Source organism: Crinia signifera, chromosome 8, assembly GCF_055691185.1.
Source record: "Crinia signifera chromosome 8, ASM5569118v1, whole genome shotgun sequence".
In the NCBI taxonomy this organism is placed as follows: domain Eukaryota; kingdom Metazoa; phylum Chordata; class Amphibia; order Anura; family Myobatrachidae; genus Crinia; species Crinia signifera.
The window spans coordinates 1,703,221-1,726,312 of NC_139224.1; the positions used below are offsets into that span (position 1 = coordinate 1,703,221).

Genomic DNA, 23,092 nt, shown 5'->3' on the forward strand with positions numbered 1-23,092 from the left:
CATGTGTCAGGTTGGAGATAACTTCTGTTTGGCCACAGTCCAAATAGAAAGTTCATGCTGAGAAAATCCTGTTATTTACATGTGGGCAAAACAGATGCAAACACATCTCTGGTCGGCTCTGCATAGAAATGACCCTGACCGTCCTGGATAGAGGTATCTGCAGCTGCTACCCCAGTCCGTCTGTGTGCAAGCTTGTACACACCTCCTGGTGTATCAAGGGAAACGTGTCATTCCATTCATCTTTATTAAGGCCGATAGATAAACAGCGCATAATGCTTTTTCACTTTCCCATTTGCCACAACAGGCGGTGACAAAGTAAATTTTAAAGATTTTTTTTATGGCAGTGATCTTATTACAAAACACTATCACTGAAAAAGAAATATATAATATTATGGTACTTATATGTTAGTTGGGCGCCCACTATAGTTAGTACGCTCATACCCCCACTATGCATGTCACCACAATCACAACCCTGAATCTAATACTGGTATAAATTCCCCATTTGTTTTGCCCGCCTGGCCCAAGGACAAGCGGATGTTACCAGGACCTTTCTTGGTTTTCAGCTTCACACTTTAGGGGTTTATTCAATTAGGTGCGGTGTGGCGCCATTATATTCCATAACAGTGCATCATGAAACCCCCTATTTTTATGTGCCTTCATTGAGGTACATGCAGAAATCAGCAATGTATGTAGCTGCTGTTTAGTGGGTACCAGTGGCGGATCCTGGGGTGGAGCTGCAGCACAGTATAAAATTCAGTCGCAAAGCCACCAAACATCACCAGTTACGTGTTATCATGATACGGACGGAGATTGAAAGAGCAGACGTTCAGGTTTGTCTGGTGATGGAGCACTCTTTCCAATAATAGTAATCGTCGTGTGATTGCACGGAACTTGCCCGTCTTGTGGGGGTTTCACGGGTGAGCCAGCCAGCTTCCAAGATTGTTTGTAACATGAGATGGATGCCTCTTTCTGAAGGATGTGACGCACAGATTTATGGAAGAAGACAGCCAGATACTAGCATAGCCAGTTTGGATCCCCGAATTAACAAAACACACACTTGCCGACTTTGGGGGGGGGGGGGGGGATATTCAATATTGGACGTAATTTCCGCCAGGGGGATATAGCGGCTGCCGCCTGTTCAATGCTGCTGTTTCTGACAGCACTGAAAGCAGATTCCAACAAAACAGACCCGACTTTAAAACAAGTCAGATCTGTCCTGTCGGGAACGACCGCAGATTGTCAAATTCACAGACTTTTTCCACAATCCGCCGCCGTTTTCACCGACACGTCCACTTTTCCACACTCAGCAGGCTGAATATTGAATTCCTTCTGTTGACTATTTGTCGAGCGGAGCGAAAACAGCCTGGGATTCCAACTGCCGGAACATTCCAACTGCCGCAACATTGCAACTGCCGGAACATTCCAACTGTCAGAATCCCGGGTTAAATACCGCCCTATGTTTCTCCTCTCCGAACATGCAGCTAACCATTTTGGGGTGTGTCTGGGCTCTCATGTCAGGCAGATGGGGCATTTTGGACCCACACGCTCCATACGGACCTGCTATTCCCAGTATTACCTCCCCATCCTGTCCACTTCCATGGGTCCAAGGGTCTACCCGAGAAATCATCCCCACCGCTTCCAGGAGAGCACGTAAATATGGCATAAGGTGGTAACTATACCATAAGTACAAACTTACACTGCTAGGGGGCGATGTATCAGAATGTCTAGAAAAGTAAATGTTGCCTATAGCAACAAATCAGATTCTAGGGGGGAAATTTACTAAGATGGGAGTTAGCTCAACTCTGATTGGTTATAATGGGCAATATCTCTACATGCACCCCCCCCCCCCCCCCCCCCCCGCCCTACCTCCCAGGTCTGGACGGGCTCTGGTACACCGGCGTTGGGTTCTTTCACAAGCGTCTTTCCCATAATCCTCCAATGAGCCCTATGTTCCGTGCACCATTGGTACTGGGGGACTATGCTGGTGGCAGCGATCTCAATAGCTCATCTCTCATTAGGCTTTGAGGCTCTGTCACTCAGCAGACTTCATTCTGAATCCAGGCTCATTAATGGCCTAAGAGGATTTCTGTCTCCAATGAATTATTCCTAAATCTATTGAAGTCCATCCAGGAGAATACGGTGATCGGCGCTAATCTCTGTATGTCATTATTATCAATTCAGCTTCTAAGGGGAGAAGTAGGTCAGAAGTAACTGCCCTGATATTAGTGTAACGTGTAAGGTATGTGGACCTGGAGCACACGGAGGGGAAGTAGGTCAGAAGTAACTGCCCTGACATTAGTGTAACGTGTAAGGTATGTGGACCTGGAGCACACGGAGGGGAAGTAGGTCAGAAGTAACTGCCCTGACATTGGTGTAACGTGTAAGGTATGTGGACCTGGAGCACACGGAGGGGAAGTAGGTCAGAAGTAACTGCCCTGACATTAGTGTAACGTGTAAGGTATGTGGACCTGGAGCACACGGAGGGGAAGTAGGTCAGAAGTAACTGCCCTGACATTAGTGTAACGTGTAAGGTATGTGGACCTGGGGCACACGGTGGGGAAGTAGGTCAGAAGTAACTGCCCTGACATTAGTGTAACGTGTAAGGTATGTGGACCTGGAGCACACAGTGGGGAAGTAGGTCAGAAGTAACGGCCCTGACATTAGTGTAACGTGTAAGGTATGTGGACCTGGGGCACACGGAGGGGAAGTAGGTCAGAAGTAACTGCCCTGACATTGGTGTAGCGTGTAAGGTATGTGGACCTGGAGCACACGGTGGGGAAGTAGGTCAGAAGTAACTGCCCTGACATTAGTGTAACGTGTAAGGTATGTGGACCTGGAGCACACGGAGGGGAAGTAGGTCAGAAGTAACTGCCCTGACATTAGTGTAACGTGTAAGGTATGTGGACCTGGGGCACACGGAGGGGAAGTAGGTCAGAAGTAACTGCCCTGACATTAGTGTAACATGTAAGGTATGTGGACCAGGGGCACACGGAGGGGAAGTAGGTCAGAAGTAACTGCCCTGACATTAGTGTAACGTGTAAGGTATGTGGACCTGGAGCACACGGAGGGGAAGTAGGTAAGAAGTAACTGCCCTGACATTAGTGTAACGTGTAAGGCATGTGGACCTGGAGCACACGGTGGGGAAGTAGGTCAGAAGTAACTGCCCTGACATTAGTGTAACGTGTAAGGTATGTGGAGCTGGAGCACACGGAGGGGAAGTAGGTCAGAAGTAACTGCCCTGACATTAGTGTAACGTGTAAGGTATGTGGACCTGGAGCACACGGTGGGGAAGTAGGTCAGAAGTAACTGCCCTGACATTAGTGTAACGTGTAAGGTATGTGGACCTGGAGCACACGGAGGGGAAGTAGGTCAGAAGTAACTGCCCTGACATTAGTGTAACGTGTAAGGTATGTGGACCTGGGGCACACGGTGGGGAAGTAGGTCAGAAGTAACTGCTCTGACATTAGTGTAACATGTAAGGTATGTGGACCTGGAGCACACGGTGGGGAAGTAGGTCAGAAGTAACTGCCCTGACATTAGTGTAACGTGTAAGGTATGTGGACGTGGGGCACACGGAGGGGAAGTAGGTCAGAAGTAACTGCCCTGACATTAGTGTAACGTGTAAGGTATGTGGACCTGGAGCACACGGAGGGGAAGTAGGTCAGAAGTAACTGCCCTGACATTAGTGTAACGTGTAAGGTATGTGGACCTGGGGCACACGGAGGGGAAGTAGGTCAGAAGTAACTGCCCTGACATTAGTGTAACGTGTAAGGTATGTGGACCTGGAGCACACGGAGGGGAAGTAGGTCAGAAGTAACTGCCCTGACATTAGTGTAACGTGTAAGGTATGTGGCCCTGGAGCACACGGAGGGGAAGTAGGTCAGAAGTAACTGCCCTGACATTAGTGTAACGTGTAAGGTATGTGGACCTGGAGCACACGGAGGGGAAGTAGGTCAGAAGTAACTGCCCTGACATTAGTGTAACGTGTAAGGTATGTGGACCTGGGGCACACGGAGGGGAAGTAGGTCAGAAGTAACTGCCCTGACATTAGTGTAACGTGTAAGACATGTGGACCTGGGGCACACGGAGGGGAAGTAGGTCAGAAGTAACTGCCCTGACATTAGTGTAACGTGTAAGGTATGTGGACCTGGAGCACACGGAGGGGAAGTAGGTCAGAAGTAACTGCCCTGACATTAGGGTTACGTGTAAGGTATGTGGACCTGGAGCACACGGAGGGGAAGTAGGTCAGAAGTAACTGCCCTGACATTAGTGTAACGTGTAAGGTATGTGGACCTGGGGCACACGGAGGGGAAGTAGGTCAGAAGTTACTGCCCTGACATTAGTGTAACGTGTAAGGTATGTGGACCTGGAGCACACGGAGGGGAAGTAGGTCAGAAGTAACTGCCCTGACATTAGTGTAACGTGTAAGGTATGTGGACCTGGAGCACACGGTGGGGAAGTAGGTCAGAAATAACTGCCCTGACATTAGTGTAACATGTAAGGTATGTGGACCTGGAGCACACGGAGGGGAAGTAGGTCAGAAGTAACTGCCCTGACATTAGTGTAACGTGTAAGGTATGTGGACCTGGAGCACACGGAGGGGAAGTAGGTCAGAAGTAACTGCCCTGACATTAGTGTAACGTGTAAGGTATGTGGACCTGGGGCACACGGAGGGGAAGTAGGTCAGAAGTAACTGCCCTGACATTAGTGTAACGTGTAAGGTATGTGGACCTGGAGCACACGGAGGGGAAGTAGGTCAGAAGTAACTGCCCTGACATTAGTGTAACGTGTAAGGTATGTGGACCTGGGGCACACGGAGGGGAAGTAGGTCAGAAGTTACTGCCCTGACATTAGTGTAACGTGTAAGGTATGTGGACCTGGAGCACACGGAGGGGAAGTAGGTCAGAAGTAACTGCCCTGACATTAGTGTAACGTGTAAGGTATGTGGACCTGGAGCACACGGTGGGGAAGTAGGTCAGAAGTAACTGCCCTGACATTAGTGAAACGTGTAAGGTATGTGGACCTGGAGCACACGGTGGGGAAGTAGGTCAGAAGTGACTGCCCTGACATTAGTGTAACGTGTAAGGTATGTGGACCTGGAGCACACGGAGGGTAAGTAGGTCAGAAGTAATTGCCCTGACATTAGTGTAACGTGTAAGGTATGTGGACCTGGAGCACACGGTGGGGAAGTAGGTCAGAAGTAACTGCCCTGACATTAGTGTAACGTGTAAGGTATGTGGACCTGGGGCACACGGAGGGGAAGTAGGTCAGAAGTAACTGCCCTGACATTGGTGTAACGTGTAAGGTATGTGGACCTGGAGCACACGGAGGGGAAGTAGGTCAGAAGTAACTGCCCTGACATTAGTGTAACGTGTAAGGTATGTGGACCTGGAGCACACGGAGGGGAAGTAGGTCAGAAGTAACTGCCCTGACATTAGTGTAACGTGTAAGACATGTGGACCTGGAGCACACGGAGGGGAAGTAGGTCAGAAGTAACTGCCCTGACATTAGTGTAACGTGTAAGGTATGTGGACCTGGGGCACACGGAGGGGAAGTAGGTCAGAAGTAACTGCCCTGACATTGGTGTACCGTGTAAGGTATGTGGACCTGGAGCACACGGAGGGGAAGTAGGTCAGAAGTAACTGCCCTGACATTGGTGTACCGTGTAAGGTATGTGGACCTGGAGCACACGGAGGGGAAGTAGGTCAGAAGTAACTGGCCTGACATTGGTGTACCGTGTAAGGTATGTGGACCTGGAGCACACGGTGGGGAAGTAGGTCAGAAGTAACTGCCCTGACATTAGTGTAACGTATAAGGTATGTGGACCTGGAGCACACGGAGGGGAAGTAGGTCAGAAGTAACTGCCCTGACATTAGTGTAACGTGTAAGGTATGTGGACCTGGGGCACACGGAGGGGAAGTAGGTCAGAAGTAACTGCCCTGACATTAGTGTAACGTGTAAGGTATGTGGACCTGGGGCACACGGAGGGGAAGTAGGTCAGAAGTAACGGCCCTGACATTAGTGTAACGTGTAAGGTATGTGGACCTGGAGCACACGGAGGGGAAGTAGGTCAGAAGTAACTGCCCTGACATTGGTGTAACCTGTAAGGTATGTGGACCTGGGGCACACGGAGGGGAAGTAGGTCAGAAGTAACTGCCCTGACATTAGTGTAACGTGTAAGGTATGTGGACCTGGAGCACACGGAGGGGAAGTAGGTCAGAAGTAACTGCCCTGACATTAGTGTAACGTGTAAGGTATGTGGACCTGGAGAACACGGAGGGGAAGTAGGTCAGAAGTAACTGCCCTGACATTAGTGTAACGTGTAAGGTATGTGGACCTGGAGCACACGGAGGGGAAGTAGGTCAGAAGTAACTGCTCTGACATTAGTGTAACGTGTAAGGTATGTGGACCTGGGGCACACGGAGGGGAAGTAGGTCAGAAGTAACTGACCTGACATTAGTGTAACGTGTAAGGTATGTGGACCTGGAGCACACGGAGGGGAAGTAGGTCAGAAGTAACTGCCCTGACATTAGTGTAACGTGTAAGGTATGTGGACCTGGAGCACACGGTGGGGAAGTAGGTCAGAAGTAACTGCCCTGACATTAGTGTAACGTGTAAGGTATGTGGACCTGGAGCACACGGAGGGGAAGTAGGTCAGAAGTAACTGCCCTGACATTAGTATAACGTGTAAGGTATGTGGACCTGGGGCACACGGAGGGGAAGTAGGTCAGAAGTAACTGCCCTGACATTAGTGTAACGTGTAAGGTATGTGGACCTGGAGCACACGGAGGGGAAGTAGGTCAGAAGTAACTGCCCTGACATTAGTGTAACGTGTAAGGTATGTGGACCTGGAGCACACGGAGGGGAAGTAGGTCAGAACTAACTGCCCTGACATTAGTGTAACGTGTAAGGTATGTGGACCTGGAGCACACGGTGGGGAAGTAGGTCAGAAGTAACTGCCCTGACATTAGTGTAACGTGTAAGGTATGTGGACCTGGAGCACACGGAGGGGAAGTAGTTCAGAAGTAACTGCCCTGACATTAGTGTAACATGTACCTGGAGCACACGGAGGGAATTACAGCGCTGCACCACAACACAACCGTCTACGTGACTTTTTCTTGCAGCAGCAGGTAAACAATGCACAATTTTGCGATAAGCCTTAAGCAGAGGAGGATCGAGGCATCGCTGGGCTATGCATAGAGTCATCCCACTGCATATACAAGATTCTATGTTCATGGACATGATATCTAAATATAGTTAATTTTCTAACTGCCAAAATGGGTGTATATACGGGCAGTGGCGGATTCAGGGGGGGGGGGCACCCGGGCACGTGCCCCCCTGTCATTTCATTTTCTAGCTGAGTCCAGGGCTCTCCAACGAACCCAGCCCCGTGTCTCTAGCCCCCCGGGAACCAGAGATATCGCCTGGCAAATCTGTAAAGTTTTTTCCCCATAGGATAATATGGGACCCATCAATTCCGACCCCCACCTAGTTCCTATGGCTGCCAGTTACCCCCCTGGCATCACAGAAGCTTGTGGTTGGTCTCATTCAATTCCAAATCGTCCTGGGCCTTCAATATGATACCAGGATGGTCCATATCGGTCAATCGGTTCCAGAGATATTGCATGTAAACTAATTTTTTTATTTTTGAAATGTGATTACTCTGGAACCAAACATTCCAGTTTCACTCGACCAAAATCATTCAAAGCCCACTCAAATCAATATGATACTTGTCTCATGTAAATGGGCCAGTTGGTTCCGAAGATACAGCCGGTTAAATAAGATAACTGGTTAAAGGGGGGGAGGGGTGGTTTTCTCTCCCCCTCACACCAGAAAATGCAGGGACTAGGCTGGTGTAAAAGGGGCCAACCTGGGAATGCATTTTCTGGAGTGAAAGGGGTATTATTTCAAATAGCTGGGACCTGCAGTGCTCTGAATACAGTCAGGCTCTGCCACTGTCAGTGGCTATCACTTCTGCCTGGCGGATGCCCCCCATTTACCGCAAGCATGTATTCCCCTTGGCAATGAGCATGTAATCCCACATGGCAATGAGCATGGAACCTCTGGCAATGAGCATGGAACCCTTGGCAATGAGCATGTAGATAAGCAGCACTTATGTAGCATAATTTTTAATAGGCATTATGGTGTTTGACATAATACATAATGGACATAATGGCGTGTAACTTAACGTGTAATGGATATTATGGTGTAAATGTTTAATGCGCGCCTTTGGTGGACAATGTTCCTGTTTATGAAACGTATTGTGAATTTTGGCTTAATCTGTGTGGCATTATGTGAATTCTGGCTCAATCCGTGTGGCATTATGTGAATTCTGGCTCAATCCATGTGGCATTATGTGAATTTTGGCTCAATCCGTGTGGCATTATGTGAATTTTGGCTCCATCCGTGTGGCATTATGTGAATTTTGACACAATCCATGTGGCACTATTTGAATTTTGGCTCAATCCATGTGGCGTTATGTGAATTCTGGCTCAATCCGTGTGGCATTATGTGAATTTTGGCTCAATCCGTGTGGCATTATGTGAATTTTGGCTCCATCCGTGTGGCATTATGTGAATTTTGACACAATCCATGTGGCACTATTTGAATTTTGGCTCAATCCATGTGGCATTATGTGAATTTTGGCTCAATCCGTGTGTTATTATGTAAATTTTGGCTCAATCCATGTGGCATTATGTGAATTTTGGCTCAATCCGTGTGCCATTATGTAAATTTTGGCTCAATCTGTGTGGCATTATGTGAATTTTTGCTCAATCCATGTGGCATTATGTGACTTTGTCTCAATCCGTGTGGCTTGATGTGGATTTTGACACAATCCATGTGGCATTATTTGAATTTTGGCTCAATCCGTGTGTTATTATGTAAATTTTGGCTCAATCCGTGTGGCATTATGTGAATTTTGGCTCATTCCATTTGGCATCATGTGTAAGGGGCAAGTATAACGGGGTCTAGTATTTTGTTGCATAATGTGTAGAAGTTGTATATGGTGTTCTACACTACACTCAAGGACACGCCCCCTGTTGAGTGGCCACACTCCATTTTCCGGAGCGCGCCTTCGGCGCGCGCACAACTACATCCTTCACTTTTGTCACCATGGTGGGCCTGCGTATGTTAAATGCCAGGGCCTATTTTTAATTCCATTCCCACCCTCTCTCTGCCGCTCTCTTAGCATGTACACTGGCACCACTAACACCGCCCCTCCCCCACCTAAACCCTCTTTTATCATGGTGCCCCCCCTGTCATTTTATCCTGGATCCGCCCCTGTATACGGGTCAGGCTGTCCCTGGGCACAACGTTATTGGCTGCCATCCCCCACAGCATAGTGTACTATGCTATCATCAAACTTTATTATACTGCACCGGATACAGTGGCGTAACTACTGTAAGGCAGCCCCAGGGGGGAGCAAGCGGCAGCGGGGTCTGTGTGGGCACCGGCACCCGCTTGATGCACTGACATGCCGCTGCCCACTGGCTGATCACCGGATGCAAGTCAGCTGCAGCACGGGTTCGGCCATGACAGAGATGACAAATCCCCCCACTGATTCAATTGACTGTACACAGAGCCGGCTGTTGGCTACTGTGTACAGGATGGGCGGGCAGATGGGCGTGCTGGGGCGGCCTGGGATGCGTCGGAGCCAAGGGATTCGGCAGTGTCTGCTGGTCTCTCTTTCGCTCTCCTGCTTCAGCTTCTCCGTTATGCGTGTGATGTCATCACGTCACATGCTGGGGAAACACGCTGGAGAGAAGCCGGGGGGGGGGGGGGGGGGCGCCTAAAACTTTTTGGCTGGGGGGAGCAAAATTTATAGTTACGCCACTGACCGGATGCTATATTATATGCACTTGACATTCCGATCATTATTAGATATGGCCAAAACCATCTTCCTAGATAAAAGGACATTTAATTAGATGGCTGTTCTATGGACACCCAAAGTAGCCCAATTCCTTCCCCCTCCCTGAATTCCTGCTACAGTTCGCTGCCTAATCCTGTCTCTGCAAAACTCTTTTTACGGCATGCAAATAATTTTATATTATGGCGGATATCCTCTTATTCCTGGGAAAACCCTGGATCGCTGTTTTCCCCAATGTTTTGCTTGTTATATATATATACCTCGTGTGTGGATGTGCCTTTCTGTCTATTTGTAGCAATGTTTTGCTTGTTATATATATATATATATATATATATATATATATATATATACACCTTGGGTGTGGATGTGCCTTTCTGTCTATTTGTAGCAATGTTTTGCTTGTTTTATATATATATATATATATAGGGGACACAGTGTGCGGCACTCGGTGCGAAATCAAAACACTTTCAGTCAGGTAGGCTTAGGTTTAGCAACGTTTCATTCAATGTTGAATTTCGTCAGGATATAACAATCAGCACAATGTAAAAACTCACCTTATATCCCCACCCGGTGTAGCAGACTCACAGCTCCCCTTGGCGTCCGTCTCCGCTCGGCGGCAGCCCGGTGACGTCATCACGTCAATCCCCAGACAATGCTGGGCGCACGTTGATGATGTTACTACGCCGGGGTCCACAGGCAGCGTCCCGTTACCAAGGAGATGCGGCGTCTGCATAAAGAATTAAAAAAATGCATAGTGAGCAACAAAAAGAAATATACAAATATAAGCAAGGTTAAAGAACATGAGATCTTCTGATAGGATACCTCTGACAGGGTCCGCTGTAGGTATATTATGCAGATCAAGTAAGAGAATAGGTCCCATGAAGAATAAACAATATCATAGCCTTAGATGAACGCCAATGGATTTATATATAATATAAAGGAGGGTGAAGCATTTTAAGGATTGAGAAGGCATGATAAAGGCATCATGTCATTGAGACCTTTAGGGGTGATGGTATTTAATTTATGAATCCAAAATGCTTCTCTACGTAACAAGATGGAATTCCTGTCTCCCCCCCTTCTCAGTGGCGGCACGTGGTCTATCATGCGGTATTGTAAATTGGTGAGATTATGGCCGGCTTGCAAGAAATGCCTAGCCACCGGTTGTTCACTGCTTCTGGTACTAAGGGCCATTTTGATTGAGGAGCGATGGGCTCCCATTCGCTCCTTGAATTTGCGGCTGGTTTTACCAACATATGAGAGACCACACGGGCATCCAATCAGGTACACCCCGTGTGTGCTCTCACATGTGAGATGATGTCTGATAAAAAATTTTGTCCCTAAATGGGGGTGGAAGAACGTGTCTCCCGTCACGAGGAATTTACATGTCGTGCAGGAGCATTTGAAACAGCCTGGTTTCTTATTAGATAGAAAATGGGTAGGACGTTCTATCCCCATATTGGTAATGTCTGACTTTACCAGAATACTACGTAGATTTTTCGAGTTAGAGTAACATGGCATCAGTCTGCCATTACCCAACCGGGCGCAGCAAGGATTATAGGAGAGAGTGCCGGACCTGCCGCCTATCTATATATATATATATATATATATATATATATATATATATATATATATATATATATATATATATATACCTCGGGTGTGGATGTGCCTTTCTGTCTATTTGTAGCAATGTTTTGCTTGTTATATATATATATATATATATATATATATATATATATACCTCGGGTGTGGATGTGCCTTTCTGTCTATTTGTAGCAATGTTTTGCTTGTTATATATATATATATATATATATATATATATATATACCTCGTGTGTGGATGTGCCTTTCTGTCTATTTGTAGCAATGTTTTGCTTGTTATATATATATATATATATATATATATATATATACCTTGTGTGTGGACGTGCCTTTTTGTCTATTTGTAGCAATGTTTTGCTTGTTATATATATATATATATATATATATATATATATATATATATATATATATATATACCTCGTGTGTGGACGTGCCTTTTTGTCTATTTGTAGCAATGTTTTGCTTGTTATATATATATATATCTCGTGTGTGGATGTGCCTTTTTGTCTATTTGTAGCAATGTTTTGCTTGTTATATATATATATATATCTCGTGTGTGGATGTGCCTTTTTGTCTATTTGTAGCAATGTTTTGCTTGTTATATATATATATATATATATATATATATATATATATATATATATATATATATATATACCTCGTGTGTGGATGTGCCTTTTTGTCTATTTGTAGCAATGTTTTGCTTGTTATATATATATATATATATATATATATATATATACCTCGTGTGTGGATGTGCCTTTTTGTCTATTTGTAGCAATGTTTTGCTTGTGTTTTATGATCTCTCCTGCCTACCGCACTGTTTATCGGGGTCATTTACCAAACATTACAAATAAATAGATAAATAAAAAATAAATAACTAAGTTATGTTTGCGCGAGGATATTGATATTCATTTGTCATGATAACGTATTACTGATAGAGGATATTATATACATCTAGAATATTTCTTCTCATGTTATTATAGGTCTTTCTGACGTTACTATTCAGTTGGACCTGGAGGCTGAATTCCACTTCACTCATCTTATCATGACCTTCAAGGTAAATCCAATGTTACTGATGATTACAGAGATTCTCCTTGGCTCAGTTCATCCCCTTGTTGGATTATACTATGGTAACAAACCTGGGTGACTGGGAAGTGTCCTGGGCAGGGCTGCCGACAGGTGTGTGCTGTGGGTACAGCTGGCCCAGCCCCTGGCCTCGGGAAGGGCCCACCGCAACCTGCCTGCGCTGCACCCGAGTCCCGAAGGTTCCGAAGCACAGGCTTCTTCAATGCAGGACACCGGCGGCCAATCAAAATGCTGCACCGGATTTTTGAGCCAATCAAAGCTCGTCTACTGTTAGCCGGTACACGAGCTCTGATTGGCTCACCAGCTAGTGCTACATTTAATTGGCTGCCGACGTCCTGCATTGAAGAAGCCTGTGCTTCGGGACCTGCTTCGTTGGGGCGGTAAGTGAAGGGGGGAGGGGGGGAGATGGTGGTTAGTACGCATACAGTAACAGAGGGTGACCATGTAGACATGCAGCCCAGAACGCCTGCTACGAGCACATACACGCACATTATATTTAGTTATCCCTCTGCGCGCACCAGCGATACATACTGCGGAAATCTACCTCCTGCACTGACAGCTCATCCACCGAAGGTCAGACTACTGCACAAAAAGGAGGGGAAATCAGTCCCGAGCCCCACAATTCCTAGTGGCAGCCCTGGTCCTGGGAACTGAGGGGGAACACCACGCGTTTTGGTTCTTTTTAAATGATTATGTTCCCTTCCTTGTCAAATAATCAGCATAAAAAGAATGAGAAGGGCGCCTTCTGGTGCAGTACGTTAGTATTTACATGCGGATCCCTTCACCTCTAGTGAGAAATCACCCCAAATTGTACACATGTACCGTTATTAGTGGTCTCCAACCACCTTCATTTAAGCTTGTTCACAATGTGCCACTGGATATCTGGAATACTTGGTCCCTCTAAGTCCTCTTGGTCCCACGTTTTTTTCACCATGCGTATAGAATAGAATGAAGGAAATTGGAATTGTGTAATATTGCTAAAAAATGATTTATTCACACAAACAATGACAATAAATGCCCGTACAATGTTATATAACATAAAAGCTTATCTGGAGTCCCTTCAACGCGTTTCATCCCCCGCCAATAGGCTTGGACTTCATCAGGAGTGTGACCCCTAAGAGCGCCCAGGCTCTTATATATACACCTCTCTTAATGATTCGATAATTGGAGTGGATCCCGCCATCGCGGCTCCCCACTTCCGGTCCGGTGGAACGCAAAACGCCCCTTCCGGAAGTCTTGTGGGTCACGGGACGCCTTGGTAATACGGCCGTGAGTGTCACATAACAGCGCCTCTGTCAGTGGGACTCCCCGCCTCTATCTACATGGTGCAACCTCCTCCCCATCTTGGGGCCACCTCATTATCCTGTAGTAATGCCTCTCTGGTGGCTCCACCCGAAGGGGTGCCAAGATGAGACCCCCCACAACCTATAAATGTTCTGATGCCCCAGAGTAACCTGGACATGTCTCCGCATACATGCTGTCCTTCAGGCACCAGGCGTCCATTTGTGCAAGAGGTGTTGGAAGGGTTAAATGCCGGTGTTACCCACCACAACGAAGCCCCGGTATGTGGGGCTTAGAATATATGAAAAATACCTCAAATATCCCAAATCTGGTGTTTTCGGGGTTTTGTCCGCATTATTAGACCACCCCACCCATGAACTGAGCTTGATGTGACGTCAGCACTAGTATTTATGTGTCCTCTATACAAATTGTGTAGCCATAACTTATATTTGTACTTTTGTGTTGTCGTTCACTTAGACATTCAGACCGGCGGCCATGTTAGTGGAGCGCTCGGCAGACTTTGGCCGGAGTTGGCAGGTTTACAGGTATTTTGCCTATGACTGCGCAGCCGTGTTCCCCAATATCTCCCGCAACATCCAGCGCAAGGTGGACGATGTCATCTGTGAATCTCGTTACTCTGATATAGAGCCATCCACTGAAGGAGAGGTAAGAAGTGGGTCTGTACCATAAGATGTGAGGATGAGGAGGGAAGAGATGGACCATGACAATGGGGATATAGGTGGCGGGTCTTGTGTATTGCTATAAGAGGATCTGATGGTTTTCTATCAATACTGAACAATACAGCAGCGCTCTCTGACACTAATCACCACAGCTGGTAACTCACAGTAAGCGGTACCTGTTATACTTATGTGGTACATGAATTTTTGTTATACACTAACTAAAATTCCCTGACAATCTTCTCACCTGCAGTTATTAACTGTCCTATCCCACCATCCATTTCATTGTTACACTGTCATCTCTTTTACAGCATTACACCACCACTGTCCATATCACAGCATTTCACCGCCACTGTCCCACTCACAGCAGTACACTGCCACTGTCCATCTCACAGCATTACATCGCCACTTTCCATCTCACAGCATTTCACCACCATTCTCCCACTCACAGCATTACACCACCACTGTCCATCTCACAGCATTATACCGCCACTTTCCATCTCACAGCATTATACCACCACTGTACCACTCACAGCATTACATCACCACTATCCATCTCACAGAATTACGCTACCACTGTGCAACTCACAGCATTACACCACCACTGTCCATTTCACAGCATCATACCACCACTATCCCCCTCACAGCATTACACCGCCACTGTCCTTCTCACAGCATTACACTGCAACTGTCCATCTCACAGCATTACACCACCACTGTCCATCTCACAGCATTACACTGCCACTGTCCTTCTCACAGCATTACACCCCCACTGTCCATATCATACTATTACAATGCCACTGTCCATCTCACAGCATTACACCGCCACTGTCCATATCATAGCATTTCACTGGCTCTGCCCATCTCACAGCATTACACTGCCACTGTCCTTCCCACAGCATTTCACCTCCACTGTCCATCTCACAGCATTACACCGCCACTGTCCATATCACAGCATTTCACCACCACTGTCCATCTCACAGTATTATACCGCCACTGTCCATATCACAGCATTTCACTGCCACTGTCCATCTCACAGCATTACACTGCTTTTGTCTATCTCACAGCATTATGATGCTGTTGACAATTTAATTATAGGACATTTATTTATGCTAGATCAGAGGTTAGGGATCCTTTTCCTTTGGGCTTCAAATATGAACAAATGACCCAGAGAATTACAGCTGTGTGATAGCTGGTACCACGTATATGGGTAAGACTGAGCACGGGTACATTTATTGACTGAGCACGGGTACATTTAGCACGGGTACATTTATTGACTGAGCACGGGTACATTTATTGACGGGTACATTTATTGATTGAGCACGGGTACATTTATTGACTGAGCACGGGTACATTTATTGACTGAGCACGGGTACATTTATTGACTGAGCACGGGTACATTTATTGACTGAGCACGGGTACATTTATTGACTGAGCACGGGTACATTTATTGACGGGTACATTTATTGACTGAGCACGGGTACATTTATTGACTGAGCACGGGTACATTTATTGACGGGTACATTTATTGACTGAGCACAGGTACATTTATTGACTGAGCACGGGTACATTTATTGACTGAGCACGGGTACATTTATTGACTGAGCACGGGTACATTTATTGACTGAGCACGGGTACATTTATTGACGGGTACATTTATTGACTGAGCACGGGTACATTTATTGACTGAGCACGGGTACATTTATTGACTGAGCACGGGTACATTTATTGACTGAGCACGGGTACATTTATTGACGGGTACATTTATTGACTGAGCACGGGTACATTTATTGACTGAGCACGGGTACATTTATTTTCTGTTGCCTTTATATAAAATCCGTGTAATCCTGTCTGTAATCTTCCCAGTGGCTGCACGTTGTCATTAGTTACTGCTCGTGTATCTTGTCTACAGGTAATATACCGAGTTCTGGATCCGGCTATTCACATCAGAGACCCGTACAGCTCTCGTATTCAAAGTAAGTTCTCCCTAATGAAACAGCAGAGCAGGGCACCGGGACATTGGGGTGAGGCCGCTGGAAGGGAATGACGGCATCGCAGAGGTGCTGGCCTAAATATTTTAGGTATCTTCGGCCTCCTCCTTCTGTAGGCAACATATTGTGCAGATATTATATGATATATGACCCATGCTGTTAATAGCTCCCAATAAAACATGTAGGACCCCATACACACCTTTGACACGTGCACCCAAAAAGAGGCAGGTCTCACAGGAAATGGGCACACCGCCGTTTCCATCACTTTTTGGGCATGGCTGCCCCTAGGCTCTCCCCGCAATGCTGGTGCAGATGATGTTATGCGCTCCCCAGTGGTATAACAATGGCACTGCAGGCCAAGCGGTGGCTTGGGGGAGCTGGCGCTGTGGGGGTGCATGGTCTCTGCAGATTCCAATGGGTCTGGCCGTTCATATGGAATCTGCTGAAATTGTCCCTCCAAAAGTGTCCACCGCCTTGGAGGAGACCGATGCTAGAGGATAGATTATAGACGCTAGAGGTCTTACTAGATTGACGGATAGACGCTAGAGGTCCTACTAGATTGACGGATAGACGCTAGAGGTCCTACTGGATTGACGGATAGATGCTAGAGATCCTACTGGATTGACGGATAGACGCTAGAGGTCCTACTGGATTGACGGACAGACGCTAGAGGTCCTACTGGGTTGACGGATAGACGCTAGAGGTCCTACTGGATTGACGGATAGACGCTAGAGGTCCTACTGGATTGACGGACAGACGGTAGAGGTCCTACTGGGTTGACGGATAGACGCTAGAGGTCCTACTGGATTGACGGATAGACGCTAGAGGTCCTACTGGATTGACGGATAGATGCTAGAGGTCCTACTGGATTGACGGACAGACGCTAGAGGTCCTACTGGATTGACGGACAGACGCTAGAGGTCCTACTGGATTGACGGATAGATGCTAGAGGTCCTACTGGATTGACGGACAGACGCTAGAGGTCCTACTGGATTGACGGACAGACGCTAGAGGTCCTACTGGATTGACGGACAGACGCTAGAGGTCCTACTGGATTGACGGATAGATGCTAGAGGTCCTACTGGATTGACGGACAGACGCTAGAGGTCCTACTGGATTGACGGACAGGCGCTAGAGGTCCTACTGGATTGACGGACAGACGCTAGAGGTCCTACTGGATTGACGGATAGATGCTAGAGGTCCTACTGGATTGACGGACAGACGCTAGAGGTCCTACTGGATTGACGGACAGACGCTAGAGGTCCTACTGGATTGACGGACAGATGCTAGAGGTCCTACTGGATTGACGGATAGATGCTAGAGGTCCTACTGGATTGACGGACAGACGCTAGAGGTCCTACTGGGTACCGTATATCGCTACCTGAAAGTTACAGATTACTGGCAATGAATAAGAAAACACCTGGAAATGAGCATGAATCCCTGGTTACAAACATGTAACCCATGGCAATGAGCATGAAACCACTAGTAACTAGCATGTATCCCCTGACAACAAGCATGTTTTCCATCCGAATACACAAGGGGATGTATAATAATGATTATATTATATAATACACAAGGCTGCGTCACCAGTGCTTTTATACAAGTGTCAGATATTTGAGATGACTTCTGTATGTAACAATGGCCCTTATTCTGGCTGATTCATCCAGGCACGTTTTTGCACGTAGCCTAGCGTCCGGACACGGGCAGTGAAAGCACGCCCATAAAGACGCCAAACTTGGTCGTTCGCACCTAAAGGCAAAGGGAAGTGGCGTGCCACCACACGTACGGTAACGTGTTCATACGGAGCTCGGCCTGTCAGCTCTGACATCCAGCGTGCAGCCGAGCGGACGGCTGCACGAACGGCTCAGCGGGTGATTCACACGCCACAGCGCATATATTCGCTCGGAAGTCATTTTCCTCCCATTAACCAATTTGTTTAAAATGATTGTGTTTCTTGGACACCATTTACTAATTGCCAGTGGTATTTCAGTACGTGAGACGATAGATGTGTGTAATGGGATGACAAGATCATGGTTTGGTTTGCATGAAAGTATGAGAGTTGACACTTGTCGACTTGTTGTAATTGTGTGTACTATTGCCCCAACATTATAGGCACACTTGTGTGTTAAGGTTGCCGATTTAGAAATGGCGCATAATAACAGTAAAGAATGGTGGTGTAATTGTGTGTGTAAAAAAAAAACCCAAATATATAAGAGATATGGGGCAAGATTCTCTAAACTTCAAAAGTGATAAAATGGAGAGTGATAAACAGCCAGCCAATCAGCTCCTAGGTGCCATGTCACAGACTGTGTTTGAAAAACATCAGACAGGAGCTGATTGGCTGGCTGTTTATCACTCTCCATTTTATCACTTTTGAAGTTTAGAGAATCTAGACCATGACCTGCAAATGGTTAAAGTTTAAAAGTGCACTTCCCGTGTGGCTGCCATGTAGTTAGTTAATTAATTAATGAGATAAACTTGTATGCTGTATGGGTGAGTATTGTGTGCAGGTGCATGTGTGAGTATTGTGTGCAGGCGCATGGGTGAGTATTGTGTGCAGGTGCATGTGTGAGTATTGTGTGCAGGCGCATGGGTGAGTATTGTGTGCAGGTGCATGTGTGAGTATTGTGTGCAGGCGCATGGGTGAGTATTGTGTGCAGACGCATGGGTGAGTATTGTGTGCAGGTGCATGGGTGAGTATTGTGTGCAGGTGCATGGGTGAGTATTGTGTGCAGGTGTATGGGTGAGTATTGTGTGCAGGTGTATGGGTGAGTATTGTGTGCAGGTGCCTGGGTGAGTATTGTGTGCAGGTGCCTGGGTGAGTATTGTGTGCAGGTGCCTGGGTGAGTATTGTGTGCAGGCGGATGGGTGAGTATTGTGTGCAGGTGCATGTGTGAGTATTGTGTGCAGGTGCATGGGTGAGTATTGTGTGCAGGTGCATGGGTGAGTATTGTGTGCAGGTGCCTGGGTGAGTATTGTGTGCAGGTGCCAGGGTGAGTATTGTGTGCAGGTGCATGGGTGAGTATTGTGTGCATGTGCATGGGTGAGTATTGTGTGCAGGTGCATGGGTGAGTATTGTGTGCAGGTGCATGGGTGAGTATTGTGTGCAGGTGTATGGGTGAGTATTGTGTGCAGGTGCATGGGTGAGTATTGTGTGCAGGTGCCTGGGTGAGTATTGTGTGCAGGTGCATGGGTGAGTATTGTGTGCAGGTGACTGGGTGAGTATTGTGTGCAGGAGCGTGTGTGAGTATTGTGTGCAGGCGCATGGGTGAGTATTGTGTGCAGGTGCATGGGTGAGTATTGTGTGCAGGTGCATGGGTGAGTATTGTGTGCAGGTGCATGGGTGAGTATTGTGTGCCGGTGTATGGGTGAGTATTGTGTGCAGGTGTATGGGTGAGTATTGTGTGCAGGTGCCTGGGTGAGTATTGTGTGCAGGTGCCTGGGTGAGTATTGTGTGCAGGTGCATGGGTGAGTATTGTGTGCAGGTGTATGGGTGAGTATTGTGTGCAGGTGCATGGGTGAGTAGTGTGTGCAGGTGCATGGGTGAGTATTGTGTGCAGGTGCATGGGTGAGTATTGTGTGCAGGTGTATGGGTGAGTATTGTGTGCAGGTGCATGGGTGTGTATTGTGTGCAGGTGCATGGGTGAGTATTGTGTGCAGGTGACTGGGTGAGTATTGTGTGCAGGTGACTGGGTGAGTATTGTGTGCAGGAGCATGTGTGAGTATTGTGTGCAGGCGCATGGGTGAGTATTGTGTGCAGGTGCATGGGTGAGTATTGTGTGCAGGTGCATGGGTGAGTATTGTGTGCAGGTGCATGGGTGAGTATTGTGTGCAGGTGTATGGGTGAGTATTGTGTGCAGGTGTATGGGTGAGTATTGTGTGCAGGTGCCTGGGTGAGTATTGTGTGCAGGTGCCTGGGTGAGTATTGTGTGCAGGTGCATGGGTGAGTATTGTGTGCAGGTGTATGGGTGAGTATTGTGTGCAGGTGCATGGGTGAGTAGTGTGTGCAGGTGCATGGGTGAGTATTGTGTGCAGGTGACTGGGTGAGTATTGTGTGCAGGAGCATGTGTGAGTATTGTGTGCAGGCGCATGGGTGAGTATTGTGTGCAGGTGCATGGGTGAGTATTGTGTGCAGGTGCATGGGTGAGTATTGTGTGCAGGTGCATGGGTGAGTATTGTGTGCAGGTGTATGGGTGAGTATTGTGTGCAGGTGTATGGGTGAGTATTGTGTGCAGGTGCCTGGGTGAGTATTGTGTGCAGGTGCCTGGGTGAGTATTGTGTGCAGGTGCATGGGTGAGTATTGTGTGCAGGTGCATGGGTGAGTATTGTGTGCAGGTGCATGGGTGAGTATTGTGTGCAGGCGCATGGGTGAGTATTGTGTGCAGGAACATGGGTGAGTATTGTGTGCTGGTGCATGGGTGAGTATTGTGTGCAGGTACTGGGTGAGTATTGTGCAGGTGCCAGGGTGAGTATTGTGTGCAGGTGCCTGGGTGAGTATTGTGTGCAGGTACTGGGTGAGTATTGTGCAGGTGCCAGGGTGAGTATTGTGTGCAGGTGCCTGGGTGAGTATTGTGTGCAGGCGCATGGGTGAGTATTGTGTGCAGGCGCATGGGTGAGTATTGTGTGCAGGTGCATGGGTGAGTATTGTGTGCAGGAGCATGTGTGAGTATTGTGTGCAGGCGCATGTGTGAGTATTGTGTGCAGGCGCATGGGTGAGTATTGTGTGCAGGTGCATGGGCGAGTATTGTGTGCAGGTGCCTGGGTGAGTATTGTGTGCAGGTGCCTGGGTGAGTATTGTGTGCAGGTGCATGGGTGAGTATTGTGTGCAGGCGCATGGGTGAGTATTGTGTGCAGGCGCATGGGTGAGTATTGTGTGCAGGTGCATGGGTGAGTATTGTGTGCAGGTGCATGGGTGAGTATTGTGTGCAGGTGCATGGGTGAGTATTGTGTGCAGGTGTATGGGTGAGTATTGTGTGCAGGTGTATGGGTGAGTATTGTGTGCAGGTGCCTGGGTGAGTATTGTGTGCAGGTGCCTGGGTGAGTATTGTGTGCAGGTGCATGGGTGAGTATTGTGTGCAGGTGACTGGGTGAGTATTGTGTGCAGGAGCATGTGTGAGTATTGTGTGCAGGCGCATGTGTGAGTATTGTGTGCAGGTGCATGGGTGAGTATTGTGTGCAGGTGCATGGGTGAGTATTGTGTGCAGGTGCATGGGTGAGTATTGTGTGCAGGTGTATGGGTGAGTATTGTGTGCAGGTGTATGGGTGAGTATTGTGTGCAGGTGCCTGGGTGAGTATTGTGTGCAGGTGCCTGGGTGAGTATTGTGTGCAGGTGCATGGGTGAGTATTGTGTGCAGGTGTATGGGTGAGTATTGTGTGCAGGTGCATGGGTGAGTATTGTGTGCAGGTGCATGGGTGAGTATTGTGTGCAGGTGCATGGGTGAGTATTGTGTGCAGGTGTATGGGTGAGTATTGTGTGCAGGTGCATGGGTGTGTATTGTGTGCAGGTGCATGGGTGAGTATTGTGTGCAGGTGACTGGGTGAGTATTGTGTGCAGGAGCATGTGTGAGTATTGTGTGCAGGCACATGGGTGAGTATTGTGTGCAGGTGCATGGGTGAGTATTGTGTGCAGGTGCATGGGTGAGTATTGTGTGCAGGTGCATGGGTGAGTATTGTGTGCAGGTGTATGGGTGAGTATTGTGTGCAGGTTCCTGGGTGAGTATTGTGTGCAGGTGCATAGGTGAGTATTGTGTGCAGGTGCATGGGTGAGTATTGTGTGCAGACGCATGGGTGAATATTGTGTGCAGGCGCATAGGTGAGTATTGTGTGCAGGCGCATGGGTGAGTATTGTGTGCAGGCGCATGGGTGAGTATTGTGTGCAGGTGTATGGGTGAGTATTGTGTGCAGGTGTATGGGTGAGTATTGTGTGCAGGTGCATGGGTGAGTATTGTGTGCAGGTGCCTGGGTGAGTATTGTGTGCAGGTGCCTAGGTGAGTATTGTGTGCAGGTGCCTGGGTGAGTATTGTGTGCAGGTACTGGGTGAGTATTGTGTGCAGGTGCCTAGGTGAGTATTGTGTGCAGGTGCCTGGGTGAGTATTGTGTGCAGGTACTGGGTGAGTATTGTGCGCAGGTGCCTGGGTGAGTATTGTGTGCAGGTGTATGGGTGAGTATTGTGTGCAGGTGCCTAGGTGAGTATTGTGTGCAGGTGCCTGGGTGAGTATTGTGTGCAGGTACTGGGTGAGTATTGTGCGCAGGTGCCTGGGTGAGTATTATGTGCAGGTGCATGTGTGAGTATTGTGTGCAGGTGCATGGGTGAGTATTGTGTGCAGGTGCATGGGTGAGTATTGTGTGCAGGTGCATGGGTGAGTATTGTGTGCAGGTGCATGGGTGAGTATTGTGTGCAGACGCATGGGTGAGTATTGTGTACAGGTGCCTGGGTGAGTATTGTGTGCAGGTGCCTGGGTGAGTATTGTGTGCAGGTGCCTGGGTGAGTATTGTGTGCAGGTGCATGGGTGAGTATTGTGTGCAGGTGCATGGGTGAGTATTGTGTGCAGGTGCATGGGTGTGTATTGTGTGCAGGTGCCAGGG

General features: G+C 47.7%; 1 protein-coding gene across 6 annotated transcripts in view; it reads left to right on the forward strand.

Moving 5' to 3' along the window:
• Positions 1–23,092, forward strand: part of LAMB2 (laminin subunit beta 2) — a 156,361-nt gene that overhangs the window by 59,680 nt on the left and 73,589 nt on the right. For all 6 annotated transcript variants that reach the window (XM_083155556.1, XM_083155557.1, XM_083155555.1 and 3 more), the window contains 3 exons: positions 12,456–12,529; positions 14,317–14,505; positions 16,429–16,492. In XM_083155556.1, the coding sequence (XP_083011682.1) occupies positions 12,456–12,529; positions 14,317–14,505; positions 16,429–16,492 (327 nt within the window). The remainder of the gene's footprint in view (positions 1–12,455; positions 12,530–14,316; positions 14,506–16,428; positions 16,493–23,092) is intronic.